General features: G+C 48.7%; 2 protein-coding genes and 1 non-coding gene across 10 annotated transcripts; 1 reads left to right on the top strand and 2 right to left on the bottom strand.

The window, feature by feature from the left end:
* Window positions 1–1,442: 1,442 nt before the first annotated feature.
* LOC118234873 (vitronectin-like) lies at window positions 1,443–5,970 on the top strand. 6 transcript variants are annotated; one of them, XM_035431709.1, is made up of 9 exons: window positions 1,443–1,601; window positions 2,164–2,283; window positions 2,636–2,780; window positions 2,907–3,058; window positions 3,304–3,443; window positions 3,957–4,113; window positions 4,581–4,733; window positions 4,869–5,243; window positions 5,533–5,970. In XM_035431709.1, the coding sequence occupies exons 1-9, from the start codon at window positions 1,544–1,546 to the stop codon at window positions 5,652–5,654; spliced, it is 1,422 nt and encodes a 473-aa protein (XP_035287600.1). In that variant the 5' UTR covers window positions 1,443–1,543; the 3' UTR covers window positions 5,655–5,970. The 6 variants fall into 6 exon arrangements, with proteins under 6 accessions (XP_035287600.1, XP_035287598.1, XP_035287601.1 ...); XM_035431707.1 differs by having other exon boundaries at window positions 2,865–3,058; XM_035431710.1 differs by having other exon boundaries at window positions 2,636–2,801; window positions 2,928–3,058.
* Window positions 5,971–6,076: 106 nt separating this feature from the next.
* On the bottom strand, window positions 6,077–13,335 carry LOC118234871 (kinesin-like protein KLP2). Of its 3 annotated transcripts, none has more exons than XM_035431701.1 (20): window positions 13,246–13,335; window positions 12,791–12,862; window positions 12,221–12,299; window positions 11,845–11,966; window positions 11,501–11,576; window positions 11,208–11,339; window positions 10,911–11,046; window positions 10,708–10,799; window positions 10,458–10,599; window positions 10,172–10,290; window positions 9,970–10,074; window positions 9,500–9,635; window positions 9,116–9,230; window positions 8,583–8,732; window positions 8,032–8,155; window positions 7,745–7,813; window positions 7,394–7,486; window positions 7,088–7,209; window positions 6,671–6,838; window positions 6,077–6,299 (listed from the first exon to the last, which is right to left on the bottom strand). In XM_035431701.1, the coding sequence occupies exons 1-20, from the start codon at window positions 13,266–13,268 to the stop codon at window positions 6,296–6,298; spliced, it is 2,079 nt and encodes a 692-aa protein (XP_035287592.1). In that variant the 5' UTR covers window positions 13,269–13,335; the 3' UTR covers window positions 6,077–6,295. The 3 variants fall into 3 exon arrangements, with proteins under 3 accessions (XP_035287592.1, XP_035287593.1, XP_035287594.1); XM_035431702.1 differs by having other exon boundaries at window positions 12,791–12,858; window positions 13,246–13,327; XM_035431703.1 differs by lacking the exon at window positions 7,394–7,486.
* Window positions 13,336–14,801: 1,466 nt separating this feature from the next.
* Window positions 14,802–14,875, bottom strand: trnat-agu. Its single transcript has one exon. It is a non-coding gene; the product is annotated as a tRNA-Thr (tRNA).
* Window positions 14,876–21,191: the final 6,316 nt, after the last annotated feature.

Raw genomic sequence — 21,191 nt, 5'->3', positions numbered from 1 at the left:
CGTTTTTAAGATTTCTTTTTCTCACAAAATTTTAAGTCAGTGTTCTAGAACCCTATACAATTTCAGTGACCAGTAGAGGTTGTTTACATCAGCATTAGAAGGTTGAGTGAAGAACATTCTAATCACATATTTTGCGATCTTCGCCTTGAAAAGGGTTAATCGTTATCTGTGCTGACAATACATATCGCTGCCCATTAATTCAGACGGAAAAACCTGGGAGGAGAAATGCTGAAACGCTGCCTTAAGAGAGCTGCACAACTGAGCCATCGCTGGTGACAAGCTGTGCAAAAAGAATTAACAATATGTTAATGGGGGAGGAACATGACGCACGACTGTATGATTCTGAAGGGTGTTTGGGTAATGAAATTGCCACTGCGTGTTGCATGATTAGCCTGTTAATGGAGGCAGTCACAGTGAACAAGATTACAAGCAAAATGGCTCGAAATAAATAATTTTCTACAGAAACGAATCATCTTGTGCATTGCCTTATCATAATACACACACACACAACACACACACACACACACGCGCGAATGCATACATGCATCCATGTGTGCGCACACACAAATATCTACACATACCGACAGCCCCTCACATCAAAATTTTCAACCTCATCCACCAGCGATGTGTCGTTTTAAACCACGAAATGAGTGCCTTGGATTCAGTGAAGGAGAAACATGGTCTCTGGGGGACTCTGTTGGTGCTATTTCAGGCAAAGTGCTGTCCTGGGATCAGTCGACTTTGTTTCCATATACATCTAATTGTCTGGAAAGGCCAGGGGGTGAGCCAATGCAGAACCGATTGCTGTTCGAGTCCCAGACAGACGCGCCGAAGTTGATCTGCCCTAGAGCGCCGCCTGGTGGTCATTGCGAGAACGTGAATGTCTACTGCGTTCTCAGCAAATGGAACGCAGCTGTCGATCAAAAAGATAAGACTGGGTGGTTTGTCTGACTCTGGCGTCGTTTTCTCAGTTACTTGCAACCCCGTGGGCTGGCCTGGGTCACACTGTTTGAACACTTTAAATTCAACCGCCGTTTTCGACTGTCTTGAGCCAATTCGTAATAAAAAAGAAATGTAACAGGCAAAAATTCACAACCGCCTTATAAAATGGGGGTTCGCTGCCCTGAGATCACCAACGTAACTAGTAACAGTCGTCGTCACACGGCACCCGCATTTAAATCCAGTTTAAGATTGATTTATCTCTTTTGGGGGGGGGGGGGGGGGCAAGTCTTAATTATGGGGGGTCAGACCCCCCCCAATCCCCGCCGTAATTCGAACGCTGGTGACGCACGGTGCCAAAGGTTGTATTTTGAAGCCTTTACAGACTTGTTTTTGCAATGTGGCGTTCGCTCATCTCCCCAAAAACAATGTTGGTTCAAGCAAAGCAATACTTCTGTTTAATGATTACCTCGCCAAAATGTTGTAAGTCCGCTAAGATAAACACGGGGAGGTGAATAACTCGGGGAATCGCTGATCCCCGTCTCAGAGCTCCATCGGTTCGCCGAGTCCCCCGCGTTCGGAGGCTTTTTGACCGGGAGAGAGGATGCACGTGCGGGCGATATTGCTGTTGGCTTGCGTCGCCGCGGCGCTCGCGGCTGAAGGTAAACTGCAACGACTTTTATTTCACGTGCTCCGACAATGCTGGGCCGTTTACTGTAAATTATTAGGAAAAGGTTATTTATTTATTTATTTTGGCCTATTAAATTTGACAAGCCAAAATATGCTATCTGTTTTAAGCACGTTTGTAAAATATACTACCGTTTTCATATGGAATTTTATCAGTTGCCCATTACTGTAGGCCTGTATGTTGCTAAATGTGTGTTGTACAATATGTATGCCAATCAGTCGCCTGCAGTGAGTGACGTGTACTGACATGAATCATGATAATCCATTCCTGTCTGTTTAAGCGTTTTTATTTTATCCCTGGTTATGAGCATTAAGGCATACCTTTGGTTTACAAATATGCCACTTATTTGCACGACAGGCAGCCATAACCAGGGGCAATTCACCCATCTTTTATATTACACCTTAATTACTTGAATTGACCCTTTACTTGTGCTACATTGTAATTTGATGATATGATTTTTTTCTTTAATTATGTTACATTGTATTCACGTGTGCTGCTGTGTGCTGTGCCCTGCCTGTCCTCTCTGTGTTCTGTAGAGAGCTGTGTTGGCCGGTGTAACTCTGGTTTTGACTCGAAGACGAAATGTCAGTGCGACTCCATGTGCGGCTACTACAGGAGCTGCTGTGTGGACTACGAGACTACCTGCAGCAACAAGGGTGGGAGGCTTTAATCCTCTCCCCTGAAATCTGCTCTCGCACCTGAATCCTGTCCCCTGAAATCTACTCTCGCACCTGAATCCTATCCCCTGAAATCTGCTCTCACGCCTGAATCCTCTCCCCTGAAATCTGCTCTTACTCCTGAATCCTGTCCCCTGAAATATACTCTCACGCCTGAATCCTCTCACCTGAAATCTACTCTCATACCTGAATCCTTTCACCTGAATTCTCTTCTAAATCTGAATCTTCCTCCATCGCATCGTGTCACCGAGTCTTCATCTTTGATGTCCGCCACAGTCTTCCTCAGTGGCAGTAAATCAGTACCTTTGTTGTCGGCTGTGCTCTTTCGCAGTAACCCGGGGCGACACGTTTCACGACCCCGAACAGGACTACGACACCGACGTACAGAACGTCAGCGCCACAGCTGGCCCCAGGGCCTCCACTTCCTGGCCCAGATTCACCACAGCTGGCCCCAGGGCCTCCACTTCCTGGCCCAGGTTCACCACAGTGGGCCCCAGGGCCTCCACTTCCTGGCCCAGGTTCACCACAGTGGGCCCCAGGGCCTCCACTTCCTGGCCCAGATTCACCACAGCGGGCCCCAGAATCCCCGGTTTCTGGCCCAGATTCAGCACAGCGGGCCCCAGGAACACCCCCGCCGTGGCCCCCACCAGCCGGTGGCCCCCCAGACCCTCAGATCGTGACGCAGACGCCTGCAGTGGAAGAGCTTTCGACTCCTTCATGCAGCTGAAGAACGGCTCCATCTACGCCTTCAGAGGTGAGCGGGGGGGTCGGGGGGGTCGGGGGGGTCGGGGGGGGTCGGGGGGGGTCGGGGAGGGGCTTCGTTACTCAAAGCTTGCTGGGTGGATTCCGTATGTGGGCCTGTGCCTTTGTACCCCTGACCGAAGGTAACTCACCCGAACTGCTTCTGTAAATATCCAGCTGTGTGAACAGGCTGTGTGTAATGGGAAGCGGGAAATGGGCTTAACGAGCCAGTGTTTGGGTGCTCCTGCATCCCTCCAGGCGAGTACTTCTTTGAGTTGGACGAGAAGTCCGTGTTGCCGGGATACCCCAAACTCATCAAGGACGTGTGGGGCATCTCTGGGCCAATCGACGCGGCTTTCACCCGCATCAACTGCCAGGGAAAGACCTACATCTTCAAGGTCCGTCTGTCAATCTGCCTGCCCAAAAAGAGCACTGACATTTAATGCTCCATGGGAATTTTTCCCCACATTCAGTTTTACTGTTTTACATAATAGATATTCCATCATCATCGTACATTGAACACAATGGTATGTACATATGAAAGGCACACATTTCAGATGGGCAAAATTAGGCAGTGGCAACACAGCCTTTAATAAAAGGGTCCATTATTTTATTTACCCACTGACTCATTTTCCCAGACTGCACTGCATGGTTTTTGCATTGCTAAAGACAGGGGAGACAGAAAAGCATTGCTGGATGTTGTAGTTTCACTAAAGCTGAACTGAAAGTTGGCGAAAAATATTTTTTTGTTTTTCAGTTCGCTTCAGTGAGAAAAATTTCTTACATCTGTAAACAATGTATATGCTGTAACATTCATATGATTATATTACAGGAAAAATGTCACATGAAATTGAAAGTGGGCGAAGTTGTCTTTTTTGGGAAAGTGATGTCGTGCGTTTGTCGCCAAACAGGGAAATAAGTACTGGCGGTTTGAGGACGGCGTGCTGGACGAGGACTTCCCTCGCGACATCTCCATGGGCTTCCAGAACATTCCGAAGGACGTGGACGCTGCCTTCGCCATCCCTGCCAGCAGCCACCGCGGCAAAGAGAAGGTGTACTTCTTCAAAGGTGTGTGTGTGTGTGTGTATGCGTGTGCGTCTGTATGTGTGAGTGTGTGTGTGTGTGTGTGTATGTGTCAGTGTGAGTGTGTGTGTGTGTATGTGTCATTGTGAGTGTGTGTGTGTGTATGTGTCAGTGTGAGTGTGTGTGTGTCAGTGTGAGTGTGTGTGTGTGTGTGTGTGTCAGTGTGAGTGTGTGTGCGTGTGTGTGTGTGTGTGTGTGTGCGTGTGCGTGTGTGTGTCAGTGTTAGTGTGTGCGTGTGTGTGTCTGTGTCAGCGTGTGCGTGCCTGTGTGTGTGTGCGTGTGTGTGTGTGTGTGTGTCTGTGTGAGTGTGTGTGTGCGTGTGTGTGCATATGTGTGTGTGCTGGTCCTCATAATGTGAATGTGAGTTAGCCGTTCGCTCTCCCTCTCTCTCCCTCTCTCCCTCTCTCTCTCTCCCTCTCTCTCTCTCTCTCTCTCTCTCCCTCTCTCTACAGGTGATCAGTACTATCAGTACGAGTTCAAGAATCAGCCGACCCATGCAGAGTGTGCGCAGATGTCCAAAGACTCCCCCTCCGTCCTCTTCCACCAGTACACTGACCTGTACTGCGACCAATGGACCGACGTCTTCGACCTGCTCTTCCAAGGAAGTAAGGGTGTGTGTGTGTGAGTGTGTGTATGTCTGTGCGCATGTTTATGTGCGTGCATGTGTGTGTGTATGCGTGTTTATGTGTGTGTGTGGCCGCTGATTGGCTGATCAGAGAGCGGGGTCTCCTTGTCTCCAGTTGGGGTGGACCAGAGCGGCCCACGCTCGATCCGGCAGGACTGGGGGGGGATCCGGCCCCCCGTGGACGCCGTGATGGCCGGCCGCCTGTACCTCACCCCCGTGGCCTCCAGTCCCCACCCCGCCCCCGCCCCCTCCCCCACCTTGTGGTACGTCCCCGGCCGCTCCTACAAGAGGCCCAGCGGGCTGCGTGACCGGCGCCGCGGCCGAAGGCGTGGCCGGGGGCGTGGCCGGGGGCGGAAGCAGAAGCGGTTCGCCTCGTGGGACCTGTTTGACATCTTCTATGGCGACTACGACGACTCGCTGGAGGTCGCCGCGGTGACGGAGGAGCCCAAGGCCAGCCACCCCGTGCAGAACGTCTACTTCTTCACCAAAGGTGCCGTTGCCGTGGCCACAGCCAAACACGGGTTACTGTTACCGTTACTTACATGACAGGGCTGCCCCGTGTCTGAGTTAGCCCTGAGCTGCACTGGAGCTAGCCTGCGCTAGCCCAGTCCGCTTCTGTCAAATCGCCTCTCAGCCTAGATTTCCGCCCCTCTGGGTGTCTCCATTTGGGCCTTTGCACCCTGAACAGGGGCAATAGTGTGTTGACCTCGAAATAGGCTTGTGTACACTGATACTGTGTTTGTGTTTCTCCCTCTCCCTCCATCCCTCCCCCCCCCCAGATAAGTATTACAGGGTGGATTTAAAGACCAAAAATGTGGACTACGCGTACCCCCCTTACCCACGATCCATTGGGAAGTACTGGCTGGGCTGCAAAGACGACGTTTCCTGGGCGGAGAAGTGAAGGGGGGTGGGGGTGGGGGGGGGGGCATTGTCATGACGACCGCGCGTCGCGGACGTAGCGGACGTAGCGGAGGCTGTTAGCCGCGAGCTGAGCCTTTTAAGTTGGAAAGGAGCCGGAGCGAGGCCTACTATGCACAGTGCGTTAAAAGTCCAGTTAAGTCAATAATGAACTCGACAATTTCCTTGATTGTGGCGTGGGGATACTGTATTTGCAAAAAAATAACAAAATAACATTGGCTTGTGTTGCATTACAAAGGAAAACATGAATTTTCAACTTTTGTTGAAAAATTGCCTCTCAATTAAAACCAAACCACGTTCATACGACGTGTTACGTGTTGGTGCTTTAAAGTGTTTTGTTTTTTTGTTTCTGTTTCTGGGGTTTTTCAGTGTTTAAAAATACAAGGAGGATACTGCTGCCCGCTCTCAGCTGAAACGGCGATGAACTTTAATCCAGATGCTGTTTGCACAGTACAGACAGTGGGATAAAGTTCTCAGACCGTTTGTGTTTATTTGTGTCTTTGTTCAATGTCCAAGTAGAACTTCAGCTCCCTGTACTTTGCTCTCATTGGGTGTTGCCATGGTGCCCATTTCCTCCCTGGTCATGTGACAGGGGCAGAGCGGTTCACACAGCCCTGTGCACCTTCAGCTGCAAATAAACAGGAGAATCACCATTTTGCCTGTTTATGGAGCTTTGACAAGATACGCTACTACATATTTTTATTAACGTAATTCCCACATGCATTATTCTGATCTGTTCTCTTTTAAATAGTATTTCATAACAATAAGTGTAAATGACAGTGAATATTTATTTATTGTGATGTGCGTGGCATTCGCTGGCGCAAAGCTGGTTCTGAAAGGTGAAAAATCTTAAATAGGGTTTGAGTTTGAGTGTGGAGTGTGGGTGGAGTTAAACGGAAGTGCAGTCTGGGCTGGGTTAAATGGGTGGAGTTGGTTGGGAGGTAAAGTTTGTGTATTGTTAAAGGGGTGGAGTTTTGGAGTGCCACACCCACTGCTCACCTCCCCGAGTCCACAAGCTGAAAGGGGTGGGGCTGTTTGGGCAGGGGCGGGGCACTGGGAGCCACCCTGCCCTCTGACCTCGGAGGGCGGGGCTCCAGAGCCTTGGCCTGCTGGGAAGTGGAGTTCACCTGGAAGCCGTCTGTGTACCTCCTGCACTCTGAGTGGGCTCTAACACACACACGCACGCACGCACACACACGCACACACGCACACACACACACACACACACACACACCAAGGCAAAATGTACACACATGAATACACACTGTATCCACCATTTGCATGCTGATCCCTGCTGGACACACACAGGCACTGCTGTGTTTGGCTAAGCTCCAGAGGCAGGAGAGAGCCCCGTTCACCTCGCATCACAAACTGACCCAGGGTCAGCCGTGACTGAACAAACAGAGCAAGACTCACCTTGTCCTGCGGTGCCGGACTGACCCAGGGTCAGCCTCCCAGCTGTGGCAGTCCATCCGCTCCCTGGTGCTCTCCCTGGCTGCTCTGTCTGAGCTGAGGGCTGGCAGGGGAGGCAGCGCCCCCTGTTGGCGGGAGGCCAGACACACACCGATTCAATTGAGAAGGGCGGCCCCTCACTGAACTGGGATCAGCGCTCGCCGTGTTGAGGTAAGAGCCTGGCTGCTTACTGGCTGATCTCAGATCAGTGGCCAGGCTGCTCTGTCTTCACCCCCCAACCCCTCCCCCCCTCCAATGTGTAAGCCTCACCTGTCTGTGCCTCTTGGTCACACAGGACCCCCCCAGGTGTGGGAACGTCTCACAGGGCCACAGGGGCGGCAGGGTGCAGCTCTGTACCAGTCCCTAAAAATGGCACCGTGTTATGGACGCCCACCTCCTCTCTCTCTCTCTCAACATTCTCTCTCTCACTAATTCACTCAGAGAAAATCTCTTGCACACTCTCTCCCTGCCTCTCACTCTGTCTCCTCTCTCTTCTCTCTTCCCCTCTCTCCCTTTATTCCTTCCTCTCCCCCCCCCCCCCCCCCCCCCCCCCCCCCCCCCCCCCCCCCCCCCCCCCCCCCCCCCCCCCCCCCCCCCCCCCTCTGGCTGAGAGTGACCCACCTGCAGGGAGTAGCTTGCAGGACAGATGCAGTACAGCAGGGGGCGCCAGTGGCAGTGGAAGCACGGCTCCTGGGAGAGAGAGTGGGAGACAGATTACCCTCAGTGACGATGGTGATGGTGATGATGTTGGTTATGGTGTTGGTAATGATGATGATGGTGAAAATGCTGGTCATGGTGATGGTTGTGTTGGCAATTATAGTAATAATGATGATGATGATTATGGTGATGATGATTATGGTGATGATAATGTTGATAGCAGATTGAGGGGGTAGGTAGAGGGCACTTACAGGAAGGCCGGGAGACCTGATTGGGGGCAGAAAGGTGGGGGGGTGGCGGTGGGGGCAGTACGGGCTGGAGAGGCGGCTGTGGATGGAGTCTCTGGGTGGGGGCGGAGTCAGAGGACTGGAGATCCTGCTGTGGGGGGGGGGGGGGGGGGTGATTGATGGGTTGGAAGGGAGAACAGTTTGGTCAGGCATCACTTCCCCTTTCACTGCCCCAGGGTCAGCTAGCAGATTTGATTAGTAACATGTTCAATGTAATGTACTATGATTGTATTTCCCAAATAGACGTGTGCAACAGAGATAAGAGAGCAGCAGTGCAGTATGATAATTAGTGAAATGTATCTGCGCTTAGGATGTTACAGCTGCCGTTCTCGTCGCATTCTACCCTTTAGCATGGTACTAAACCGGAATTTCTTCGGTTAAGATCCTAATGTGCATGGGGTTGCTTGTAATTGTCGAGCTTCGTAAGTTTGCAAAATAGCATCTGCTGAGGCAATTCAAGGTCGAAATCAACGCCTCCGATTAAGTGTCAGTTTATTCAGATGGAGCCCAGAGACCTGCGGGCCTTCCCTTGGACACCATCTATCATGATCTGCTCCCTCTTGAGATCCTGCAGCTTGTCCAGCAGTTGGGTGTTTTCCTCTGGCAAGAGCTCCCTCTGCTGGCCGGAGGACTCCTGGCAGTCAGGCAGCTCCACCTTATCCTGCCTGTAGCAGAACAGAGCAGCCCCACGTTACCTGTGGATCACTGCTCACCTGTACACCTGTGTTAACTATCACCACCTTACCCCCATGACTGACAACCTGATACGGGTCCAATACTTTATTTGAATTGTTTTAATCCCATTTTAAGTCACCAATGAAACTTCGGGAAATTATGGACAATTGTAGAAGGCACATCTACATATGTTCACCAATACTTGAAAAAAATTATTCTTTAAAAATGATTTTATGTTTCTTGGTAACACATTTTAGTTTAAATTTCACAAGGATTTCAGATTTACATCTAGTGTTAAAGAATTTTAGGTACATACTTGACCCTGGTTTGACCCAAGATGGCTGACATCACCCCCCCCCCCCCCTCCACTCACTGTAGTTTGTCTTTCTCCTGGTTCAGCTCCTGCAGGAGACAAGCTTCCAAGTAGGAGGAGGAGCCTGGCCTTGAGGGCCCCGCCCCCTCTACTGTCATTGCCTCACTGCCGCCACCTGGAGTTGAGACGGAGGAAAACCTGCTAGCTGACGGTAGCCATGGGCAAGTTTCCACTACACTTTGGTTTGTAGTCTCTTTGAGTAAAATATGAACTGCGCTGGTTTCTGTTTTCCTACACAGAATTTTTAGCAACTACAATGCTAGCAGAGTCGCCATCCCTCCGTCCGTTAGCAAATGTCAAGATTTGATTCAGGTTCATGTGACACTATGTGAAAATAAGACATTAAGAGGAAAACAAAACAACAACAAAAAAAAAGACTCATACTCCCAGCATGCTTCACTTCCAGTTCTGATCTCCGGGCTTCCTGGAATGAGGACAGGCGTTGCCGTAGCAGCAGGTTCTCCCGGTGTAGCAGGCGGATCTCCCTTTGAAGGGTGCCCACCAGCTTCTCCCTCCGGCCCTGGGGGAACAGCACAGCGCAGAATAAACCCAGGGTTCGCTATTATCGCCCACCATTATCCTCACATTATCCTCACAGATCAAAAGAGCATAAAAACAATGGGCGGAGCCAACACATGCTGCTTTGAACCAATCATTGTGATTTTTATGCGTAGGGAAATAGCCTGTTTTGTTTGGAAGAAGTCAGTGATTGGCAGCTCATTGTAACTCCAGTTGTTGGGGTTCTAGAACCCTCGCTCTCCAGTCACTCTGGCCTTGACCAATGACAGCAGTGCTGCTCAGGACTACAGTATATGATGTAATGCAGGCTGTGGAGAGGGCAACACCTCCCTCACCTGATTGACTGGCGGCTTGGGTCTGATCCTCCTGGCCTGGCTGGAGTAGAAGAGGGTATTCAGGGTCTCTGGGAGGCTGGAAGCTGTAGGAGACACGCAAGCGATCTGGACCACACACACACACACACACACATTAGTGCTGTTTGAAAGGGAAGCATGCTTAAAGCAGGATAAGCTTTTGCATGATAAAGGACTTCCCCACCATCAGAGTTCTCCCGGTTCCTCCCAGCGAATCACACAGCAGCTTGGTCAGCTTGCTTTCACGGTACGGGACGTGCCTGTCCCTACCCTTGGCGTCCACCAGGGCGGCGATACACTTGCCTGTGTGAGGAGCGAGAGAGAAGGTGTGGACACACACACACATACACACAGCAGTCACGTCACACCCTCTTGGTGAACATCTCCTTTGCCCCTGTCCACCAGGCCCCGCCCCAGGTCCCACCCCCTAACCCCCAGGCCACACCCCCTAACCCCCAGGCCACACCCACCCAGGGTGAGGAGGCTGCGGTTGATGTTTCCCGCCTCCTCCAGAAGCTCCGCCTTGCAGCCCGTGACCTTCACCCGCTCGCTGCCTGCCAGGTCCACCAAACTCAGCTTCCCCTGGGCGGCCCCGCCCCCTTCCACGCCCACCTGGAGGGGGGAGGGGGGGGTGGATATAGGCAGGTGAGCACTTCCTTGAACATTTTTTTTGACCTGTATATATATTTTTGTTCTTTCTGGAGGAGGAGAGGGGCTCACTGATTGGCTCCCGACGTAGACGGTCAGGATGGCGTGACCGCGACTCGACCGCTCGTTTAGGAGGTGGGAGGAGGTGTGCCTCCTCCTCTGGCCTGGAACAGGAGAGACGCAGACACACGGACGGTTTGAGGACGAACAGGCGGACGGACGGACAGACGGATGGACGTTGTCATGGCGACCTCATGCCACACCGTCGCACCCACCCTCCGCCAGGAGCTTGTTGAAGTCGTCCAGGCTGCGGAACTCCACCGGGGCCAGGTTCTCCACACGGAACCCTTGGGTTCCGCTCCCTCTGACGGTTAGCGGGCAGTGCGGCCGGGGGTCCAGGAGGTCCCGCACCTGCGGGGGGGACAGGTGGAGTCTGCTGTGGGTGGGAGCCGGAACCAGAACCAGAACCAAAACCAGAACCAAAACAGGAACTGTACCGAAACCAGCATCAGACACAGAACAAAAAACAACTCTTCCCCTCTGCACTCATGACCCTTGACCCCCCTAGTCACCTGCTCATTGTAGATCTCCAGGTAGGAGACCTGGAGGGTGACCTCCCCACCTGTGGGACACACCTGCAGCAGGTGGGACAGGCACCTCTGCATCAGCCCGTGAGAGGGGAGTCCATGTGCGCCCTGCTGGAACTGCAGGGGGGAGACAGAGAGGAGGCTAGGGCTGCTCGACTGGGAGTAAGAACTGGGAATTTCAGAACTGGGAATGTCAGGACCGGGAATGTCAGATCTGGGAATATCGTGTCAGGGAAATCCGGAATGTTCTGTGCTGAGATGTGGGAATGCTACGGTACCACAGAGTGGGGTCCGGTGATGGTGAAGGTTTTCCCCGAGCCGGTCTGTCCGAAAGCAAACACTGTACATGAGTACCTGCAAAAAAAAACGAAACATTCCTGAAACAAGGCATGTCCTTGGACTAGTGCCAGTACACATACATACCGCATAAAACACAAAAATAGAACAAGCAAAAAAAATATATGACAAGTCATTATAATCCATTATAAAAGCTGGATATAAAAATGCTAACAATATTCTAACAAAAAATGTAGAATAAACATCTTTTCAATGAATCAATATTTAGAAGCATCTCTGGGTTGTTAAGCCACAGGTGTCCGATTACCCAGCATGCCCCTCTCACCCCTGGGTCGCCATGTCGACGAGCCTCTTCACCTGACAGGCCTCAAACACGTCCTCCTGTGAGCTGTCTGGGCCCAGCACCGCATCGAAGGAGAAACACCTGTCCTGGCCCCCCTGACTCACCTGAGGGAGGAGGGGGCGGGGGGAGTTAAAGTGGGAGGAGCCTTAGGCCAGGGTCCCACCCACTGCTGCGACCATCACATCTGAGGATATGTGCCTTGAGAAGGCTGTGTTTGAATGAGCACACTTGCCTACTTTTGAGTACACAACTTAATAGTATACTTAATAGTAGGCAAGTGCACATTAATTTAATTAGCCTTTAGAATATTGTCAGGAGCTTTTATTTAATACATGTGATAAAAAGTATTTATAATCACCTGCAGGTTGTGTTTGTCAGTACAGAAAACCACACTCTGCTCTCTCTTCTCCCTCTCAGCCTCGTTCAATGGCCTCACCCTGTTAACACACACACACATACACACACACACACACACACACAGACACACATTAAACATGCGCGCATGTATTACATTACAGGCATTTAGCAGACGCTCTTATCCAGAGCGACGTACAACAAGTGCATTAGTTCAAGGTGCAGAGGTGCAAAAGAAACACACTAGAGTGAAGTAAAGATCGTAGTGCCAGAAGTGACCACATAGATCAGGACTCCAGCCCTGTAGAGTAACCTGTTCAGCAAACAACAATCCTGCCAAGTACAAACTAGCACTGAAATCACATGTACACAAAACACACATGCACACACACCACACGTACGCACACACACACTCACAGTGAATGAATGCACTCATTATTTAACTACAGTAACCGGAAACAAGTTAACAGTCTGGTTAGAAGCACAGAAAGTATTTAATAGCTGAAACATGTGTGACATGCTTCTAAGCCTGACAGCATATGGCAGAGATAAAAGGATTATATCTCAGATCTACCTGACAGCCACCGTTACATTCGACTCCTTTTGAGTCCTACTGTTCTTCATCTTTTTACCATCAACTGGCTGCCTGAGAGAGAGGGGGGCGGGGGAGAGAGAGAGAGAGAGGGAGAGAGAGAGAGAAACAGGTAAAGAAGGATCATAAGCAATTACAACTTTCCGACTATATTAAACTAACTTGATAGCTCTATGACTAAATTCCAAACTACTAGAGGAAGACATGACCAGTAATGCAGAAAGGATTCATTAAAACTCCTTCGAAATGCAATTACAACAATACGCAAGTCACAAAACAAAATATATAAATGCTCAGGTAAACCTAACTACTGCTCAATGGAGTGTGAATGCCCGTAAGTCCTGCACAGACGCAGGTAATCTGGCCTCCTGCCGTACAGGTGAAAGACCGGTGCAGTGGCTCCAGGAGCAGAGTCACACAGGTGGTCCGGATCTCACCTTTTGGAGCGGCGCTGGAACATCGCGTTGGCCCGCCGACCGCCGCCCTGCTGTCTCCACGGGAATTCTCACTCTCCCAACCTCTCCCACAATATTCAGCCACTTCCTGGACTCAGAGCTGACACCGCCTGTGACCTCACAATGGTCTGGAACACTGAGAGAGGTCCAAGCGGAACCCTGTCGCACTTAACCCTTCCAGTGCCGAGTACGCCCAGGACTCCAGGAAAAAAGTTTTTTGCCTGAATCTGAGCAAATCTTATCAAACCCAGTCCTGGATTGCTAATTGTTTTGGGCAAGATACCCACTGTCTGACAATGTCAACAACTTTATATTATTCGTTTTAAAAGGCACTGCGTGATTGTAAAACTATGTGACCTGACCGAAATCTATAAAACTCCTTTAAAAATGAACCAGAATATTAATTACCACTGTACTCGCTCTTGTCCCTTTGCCCAGTTTTCCGAACCTCCAGGGGTTAAAGAGAGGAATAACTTTGCCATGATGCTGGAAGGGCTCAGACTCACCGTAGTTACATATTCAACCTCGGTAAACTAAGTCACTAATTAACTTCAGTTCCATTCCTTAAACTTACATGTTTTTTTCTGTATGTGTTTCTCATGTTTTTCCACTCAAACAGGAGCTGAGAGCAGCTGAATGTCCACTGAGAGAGAGCTACTTTCCCTGTCTTCATTTTTACAGATGAAACAAAAAACAGAAATGAAAAAAGTCAAAGACGGTATACAGTATGTGATCCTAAAACAGATTATCTCCCTTCATCAGGTCTTGAGCCAAGCACCTTGATGCTGTCACTACTGTCAAACTGTAACTGTACATGTCTTTAGGTCTTTAGGTAGTGTTTCCTTACCATGGGAAGTGCATTTTTTGGAAGGCGCTTTGGCGAAAAGCAGATGCTAAATTAATAAGTTGTACATTTTTACTTGTGAACAAGCTGAGGAGACACAATCTCCTTCACACGTCCCCGCAGCCCATGAATGCTTGAGATGAAAACCCAACGACCCTTTCACCAGCAGATAAGCTCTGAAGTCGGTGGGAAATACCCTGACCTCCCTCCTGTGGAGAGACTGGGAAAGGGCAAGAAACACAAATACACACCGTGTGAATATGTGTCACACGTAGGCCATACATGTACAAATGCACGCACACTCACATACGCACACACAATACATGTTATGTAGCAACTTATTTCATCTGCACTTTTGTCTACTCAATTTTATTGAATGACAGTGCTGGGAGAAATAGCAAATATAATTTAGCTATTTTGTTGAGGCAGTGAATGTGGTCAGAAACTAAACTCAAATAGACGTGACTTCAAGGTGTCTGCGGTCTTCTTAATTGTTACCATCTGTGTACACTTAACAGCTATTTAGCATTTTCAAATTCTTGCAGGCATGATGAAGCGACAAATCGTGATTCGTAATTGGCTACTGGTGTGCGCGTGCTGCGGCCGTTTATATGTCCGGTCCGGTTCGGGATAAGATCGCGGTTCGTTTCGCTCACCACTACAACACTCTGGCTATGGGAATGTATATAGGAAAAGGCACCGCTGGGATTCGAACCCAGGATCTCCTGTTTACTAGACAGGCGCTTTAACCAACTAAGCCACGGCGCCACACGAGTGCCTTCCTCCGATGAAGTTTATATGCTTCTCGCAAATTTATTCAGAACTTGAAAACTTTATATCAGACATGTAGTTTCAAGAAGTGGGGCTGATTTAATAAACTCAGGCTTACTTAAAGTGACCTGGCTTCGGCTTGTGCAGTAATTTTAGTCCGTGCAGGACACCAGTTTAGGATGAAGTCGTTCTGGAAAACTGAAACCGACTTCGCCTAATTTAACTGCGCGTGATAGTTTGAACCTTTGGAAGTTACTGAACATGGCAATCACCGGTTAGCGAAAAGGAGGTTGCAGGACAGGTAAGGAAGACGCTATGCTTCGCGTAAGAATTAATTGGGGATTCGATAATCACTGTAAAAAGTTGGCATACCATGATTGACAACATATGTAAAGGTATACTGCATTGGCAGGGTCTTAAACTTTGTGCGTGCCTATTCAATCAGAGTACGCAGTAGCTTAACTAGAAACTCCTGCAATGACGATAAGCCTACCATCGACCAGTTATAAGCTATTACTCGAAGTTAACTTTTAATGGAAAACGTAACACTTTTCCGCATAGAAGAGATCCTGTATAATCAAAGTGCATATACATACAATTTGCACTGTGTAGAGGTGCGAATTCATGGCCAGTATCCAAAGCTGGATTTGAAGAGGTGCATCCAGTTAAACAACATTCATGAGCAGGTAAAGGAGTTCCCAAAATGATCAAGCATTAGCCGTGACACAGAAGCTGATAGTTCCATTTCCTTCAGAATCATGTTGTAGGGAGCAGGCTAAACAAAGTCAAGCTTGATTAGGTTACTTAGTATGAAATTATTAATTGTTAATGATTTCTAATTTCAAACCTGGCTTAGGCCGAGGGACTGGGTATATATGGTCCTGTCTCGCAAATTTAAGTCAGAATATATAAATATGTTTTTATTTTTTTAAACCATACTGTTGCTTCTCCCTTTCCCTACTCAATTAGCTTACCATTCAGGGCTGGCAATGGATGAACAATGGATGTTGATGGTAAGCAGTGCACCAGCTAAACATGACTCACACTGGTCAATAAAGGCACTTTTTTTGTAGGGCGATAACTCTGGTTGTCCTGGCAAAATTCCCACAAAATGAGCTCTTTGCATCTGGCTACCTGATCGCCCCCCTGCATTTGATTGGCTAAATTATCCCTAGCATTCCCTGCTAACTTTGATTCCTCGGTCTTCACTGCAAATGAGAACTGTGTTCAAATAAAAGTTAAATAAAATGAAAGAACTTCACAGTACATGTATTTTCTTCCCACAAATTTATTGTTATATGTTTGCATTTATACAATAGTTACATATATTTCACAATCTCAGATAAAAACTGTGTAAATAAAGTTTACATTTATGCACTTCATAACAAAATTAGAGCACTCTCAAAGTGCCCACGTTCAAGGAAAAGGTTGTAATTAATTACATAACCCTTTTTATCAAAGTATTTAATAGACATCTGATCAAAAAAATAAAGACATTGAAAGGTGCCCTGCAAAAGCCACATAATAAATAGCACACTGTGGTTGACTTGTCAGTTGCAGTACTTAACCGTAACCGTGGATACAGCAGTTAGAAAACTACTGTATTAGAGGAGATAATCCATCAAAGCGGCAGAGAACTCAAGGTCGGTCAAACTGAAGTCATAGCTGTGCAGGCAGAGCTCCTGAATCTCGTCCAGCGCCGGCGCTCTCTGGCTCCCCCAGTCTGCCCGGTGGTGGTACTGCAGCAGCGGGAACTGGCTGGGCACGGTCTGGTCGGCCTCGCCGTGGCGGTGGACCGCGCGGTGGCCCCGCCCCTCGGCGCTACTGACCGCGCCGCTGCCGCCAGGTACGGCCTGAGCGCCGCTCTGCCAAGGAGAGATGCCCCAGTGTGCGGGTCCCTGAGGCGGCGTACCACACTCGGACCAGCAGGGGGCGCTCTGCTCTTTACCGGAGAGCTGCGGGGACTGGACAGGACGCGGGCTGTCGGGAACAGAGCGCACGGCCAGGTGAGCGGGCACAGGTGAGGTGGAAGCGGACAGGTCCGGGGGCGTGTCCCGTGAGATCCAGCCGGGGGTGACCCCCGTGGGCTGGGGCAGGCGGGGGGAGGGGCGCTGGGGAAGCGGAGGGCAGCCGGAATGTAGTCCCTGTCCCGGGGCAGGATCTGAGGGGGTGGGCCCCGGGATCTGCTTCTTACTTTTGAAATGGCGGGCACGGCGGTTTTGGAACCAGACCTAGAGAAGGAGAGAAAGAGAGAGAGAGAGAGAGAGAGAGAGAGAGAGAGAGAGAAAGAGAGGGGGGAAAGAGAGAGAAACCATTAGTGAAGGGCAAAAGAGTTTTCAGTTTGGTGCCATTTGCACGCGGACCACGGACCTGGGGCAGATGCGTAGCCTGCTTTGTTTAAAAAGTGTTTAGACGGCTCAAACATTTGACAAACACTCCTGCGTATTACTAAGATTTCTCAACAAAGCAGTGTTGATTATGAAGGACTCCAATCATAGAACTGAAGAATTTTGCCCTGAACACTGGTGCCCTGAACACTGTGCCCCAGGAAAGTGTTTGGTGTTAAATCAACGCCTTGCAGGGTACATTTTGATCCCTGTTAGCGTTGAATTAGCAATGACCACTTCACCCGGAGCAGTGTACAATCTAGTTGTGTCTTTTCAAAGCAGTCGACAGGAACTGTACTCCTGTTTAAAAGGCTAAAGAACTTTTAACATTTACATTTGACCCAGGTGGGAGAGGAGCAGCAGACTTTGGGTCTGTTTGAAGTCTGTTTGGCGGTGCGGCCCAGGTAAGTCATAATGGGGGGGGGCTCACCTGGATTTTGGACTCGGGGAGGCCAGTGAGGGAGGCCAGGGACTCCTTGAGCTTGAGGTGGGGGTAGTGCGTGAGGGCGAAGGTCTCCTCCAGGTCCCGGAGCTGGGCCTTGCTGAAGGTGGTGCGCTTCCGTCGCCGTGGCGCCCGGGTGCAGACGCCTCGCGGGGTATCCCGGCAACCTGCGTGCAGGAGGGGAGAGAGGAGGGGGGGGTTTCAAACCGCCTCTGGAAGAGTGCATCCGATTGCTCTTGGACTCACACTGTGATTCGCTGGGGACCGGAGTTCCAGCCAAATTAATGTGTGATAACACAGAGGCTCAAATAACACTGCCGGAGTTAAATTAACAGCGTTCGTTAAAATGAGTAGATGCAGCACAGATCTGCACACCCACAGCTGCAGACACAGACAAAATGATCCAATAATAATAATAATAATAATTTAAAAAACATAACCAGGGAAACAAGATTGCGTATGCTTCTCTCTCCGAACGTGATTTCAGTGCATGGAATCCTGCTGTGCTAAGCTTTAGCTTAGAACAGGGTGTAGAGCCCTGCAGGGTGTGCTGGCTTTCATTGTCACTCACTGGTACTTATTTGATCAGTTATAGCAGTTGATTATACAATTATAATACCTCAGCTGGACTCATGAATCCGAAATCCTTCCTGATTTAAAGGTGAGAACTAAAACCAGCAGAACCCCAAGACTCTTCAGGGGCAGAGTTGGTGATTCCTGATTTAAAAGGACAAGTAGGGCCCCATCCAAAGGCAAAGAAACAAGCCTGTCTGCACAACATATCTTACCGTTGCTGGAGTCTACCGCGTGATCGTTCTTCTGCTGAGGTAGGACAGACGCGGGCTCGCGCTGCAGAAAGAAAGCCTCGATGTTACTGCCGTGCCACGCATAATCCAACCCGTGCGCCATTTCCGCAAAGCTATTACAAGAGAAGGTTGTTGCGCTGTTGCCCAGGAAGACAGATGATGTGGTGCAGCTTGCGGATCTGGCCGTTTTTTTTATACCCCGCTAATAAGTGAACGACCCCCCTTTTGACACCTTTCTCTCCATCGAACCCCTTCCCGGCAACCGCTAACTGCACGTCGGGCCACACCTCGCCGAGACTTTGAAGTGAAGTCCCGTCAGACAATGTCCGCCGCTTAACGAGGTGACGGTTTGATCCCAATGAGCTCGTAATTGCCGGCTTTTCTGCAGTAAAGACGAACGGGGCTCGCGCCTGCCCTGTGTCGTCGGGGTGATGCTTGACACGCGAGGCGCTGATGGACGCGCGGCAGGAACTGGGCAAGACTTGGAGTCTGCGTCGCATCCTTCCAGACCGATAACCGCTTCAGACGCAACAACACCAACAAAAAAGGCTTCATTATACAAGACCGATTGTATATTGCGAGGTCTGTATACTGGTTTTACACACTTTCAGTGGTGTGGCGGCACCAGGACAGAAGTTCTCTTCCTCCTGCCTGACGTCACCTACATTTCTTTGGGATGCAAAACCTCGCACAGTTGATAATGGCCCTTATGATCTTAAAACTATTTGAGGATTCAAGCTTCTGTTTTATTCACTCGTTTCTTTACGCATTTCCCATATTTTTATTTCACTGATATCTTGCCTGGAAGGTGCTCTAATGAAATTTTTTGTTCCTCGGTTTTGTATTGTTCGAAATGCCTTGTATTGTCTTATTGTATTGCTTGTTGGCGTTTGGCAGCAAAATAAAATGTCCAGTGTTAAATCAACTCTAACAGATGTACCCTGATGTACTATGTTTGAGTATGTATGAGTTTAATTAACACTGGACAATTTACTGTGCAGGACGCTCTTGTAAATTAGATATTAATCTTAATGGGACTGGTAGAAATAACAAAAACAACAACAAGAATTGTTATTATTATTATTGCTATTAGTATTATAGCTTTAAATATGTAATATTTCATATGTAAATTACAAATATTTAGGTTAAGTTGTACTTTGAGATGACATGTTAAACATGAAGCCTTATGATTCGATCACATTAACATATCTCTCGTATTTATCGTTAGTTCAAACAACGTGAAATATAAAAATGTCCTTAGGGTAGGCAATTTTAATGCATGGATGAATTAATTCTATTTCTACTTTTATTCTACTACTACTACTAATAGCCTGATTTCTATGCGTGTACAGGACGATGTTTAACGGCGTCGTGATTTTGCTTTCTGTTATTAGATTTTATTTTTGTGTTTATATTTGAAGCAAGACGATTATCACTGAGAAATCTGAGAGGATGAAATGTGTTTGGCCAAAGTTTTAAATACAAATAATTCGCGATCAACGGGAATGTAATGGAGTCAGGCTAATTCGGATAATTTTGGTCCCGTACTATTTGATACATTTTATAATCATGACCGAGATAAAAATAAAAAAGTCGTACAGGGGGTTTTCGAATAAGGGATTTATCCGGGTTTTCATTTTAGTAATACTATACCCTCACAGGGTCGTTAACGATCTGCGCCAGTCACCGTTTACAGGGGTTACAGAACTTAAAAGCGACACCTGGAGCTTGTGAAACGCAGGTAATTGGCGCTGTTAACGCTTCGTCGCTTCTTTCCAAAGCATTGTCTTGAAAAGCGTATTCCTCTCTTCGTCACCGACGTGGTGATTCTGTGCAAAAGAAAACTCATCCACCCACACCATATTTTGATACGAAAAGTCTTCGAAATACCTGCGCCGCGCTTTTAACAAATACGCTGTGTTTTAAAGATATTACCGCCAGATGGCGCTAACTGAAAAGGCCAAAGTGAGCCGTTTTCAATTTATTGCGACGTAGCCATCCTAAATTACTTACGCTGAATCCAGGCTTTTGTGCATGGCCGTTTATTGACGTCACAGAGAAAAGGCAACTTGCCGATTATTACGGACACCACATCACACCCGCACGCGACATATGGTTTTCTCGGAAACGTCCCGTTTGTGGAGTGTCTTCCGTGTACACAAGGACTGCGGATTCTGTTGCCTCCTTTAAAATATATCCTGAAAACCCCTCTCTTCAAATTAGCATTTAACACAACTATTGTCACAAAACGTTGTTCCTCTGAGTGTCTCCGTGTGTGTGTCTGTATGTGTGTGTGACGTGATGGTCATGCCTATGGATAACTGATGGACTACTTTTATGAGTATTGTACCTTATCTGACCTGTGCTCTGTTGTTGTTCCAATGACCTTCAATATGCACTTATTGTACCTCGCTTTGTATGAATGCCAAATAAATGTGTTATAAATGTGGGTAAAATTAGGAGTAAGACTTTGCTCTCTTTCCTATGAACCTCAAGACCAGAGTTCTCAATCTTTGCGTGAGATGAATGTTGTATCACAGGCTCCTTTTTACATTGCTCCTTGCTAGTACATAGCTCAGAAGGTAAGAGCGGTTGTCGGGCAGTCGGAGGGTTGCCGGTTCGATCCCCCGCCCTGGGTGTGTCGAAGTGTCCCTGAGCAAGACACCTAACCCCTAATT

The sequence above is a fragment of the Anguilla anguilla genome, chromosome 9, assembly GCF_013347855.1.
Source record: "Anguilla anguilla isolate fAngAng1 chromosome 9, fAngAng1.pri, whole genome shotgun sequence".
NCBI lineage: Eukaryota > Metazoa > Chordata > Actinopteri > Anguilliformes > Anguillidae > Anguilla > Anguilla anguilla.
The sequence above is the reverse complement of the archived record's forward strand: the minus strand, read 5'-3'. Positions and strand labels throughout refer to the sequence as shown.

Coding starts and splice junctions, on each gene's coding strand:
- LOC118234873 (XM_035431704.1), top strand. CDS start 1,544: ATGCACGTGCGGGCGATATTGCTGTTGGCTTGCGTCGCCGCGGCGCTC. Junction 3,059..3,303: donor CTCCATCTACGCCTTCAGAG/GTGAGCGGGGGG, acceptor GCATCCCTCCAG/GCGAGTACTTCTTTGAGTTG. Junction 4,734..4,868: donor CGACCTGCTCTTCCAAGGAA/GTAAGGGTGTGT, acceptor CCTTGTCTCCAG/TTGGGGTGGACCAGAGCGGC.
- LOC118234871 (XM_035431701.1), bottom strand. CDS start 13,268: ATGTTCCAGCGCCGCTCCAAAAG. Junction 9,231..9,499: donor GGAAGTGAAGCATGCTGGGA/GTATGAGTCTTT, acceptor TCTCAACTCCAG/GTGGCGGCAGTGAGGCAATG. Junction 7,487..7,744: donor CTGCAAGCTACTCCCTGCAG/GTGGGTCACTCT, acceptor TGCCATTTTTAG/GGACTGGTACAGAGCTGCAC.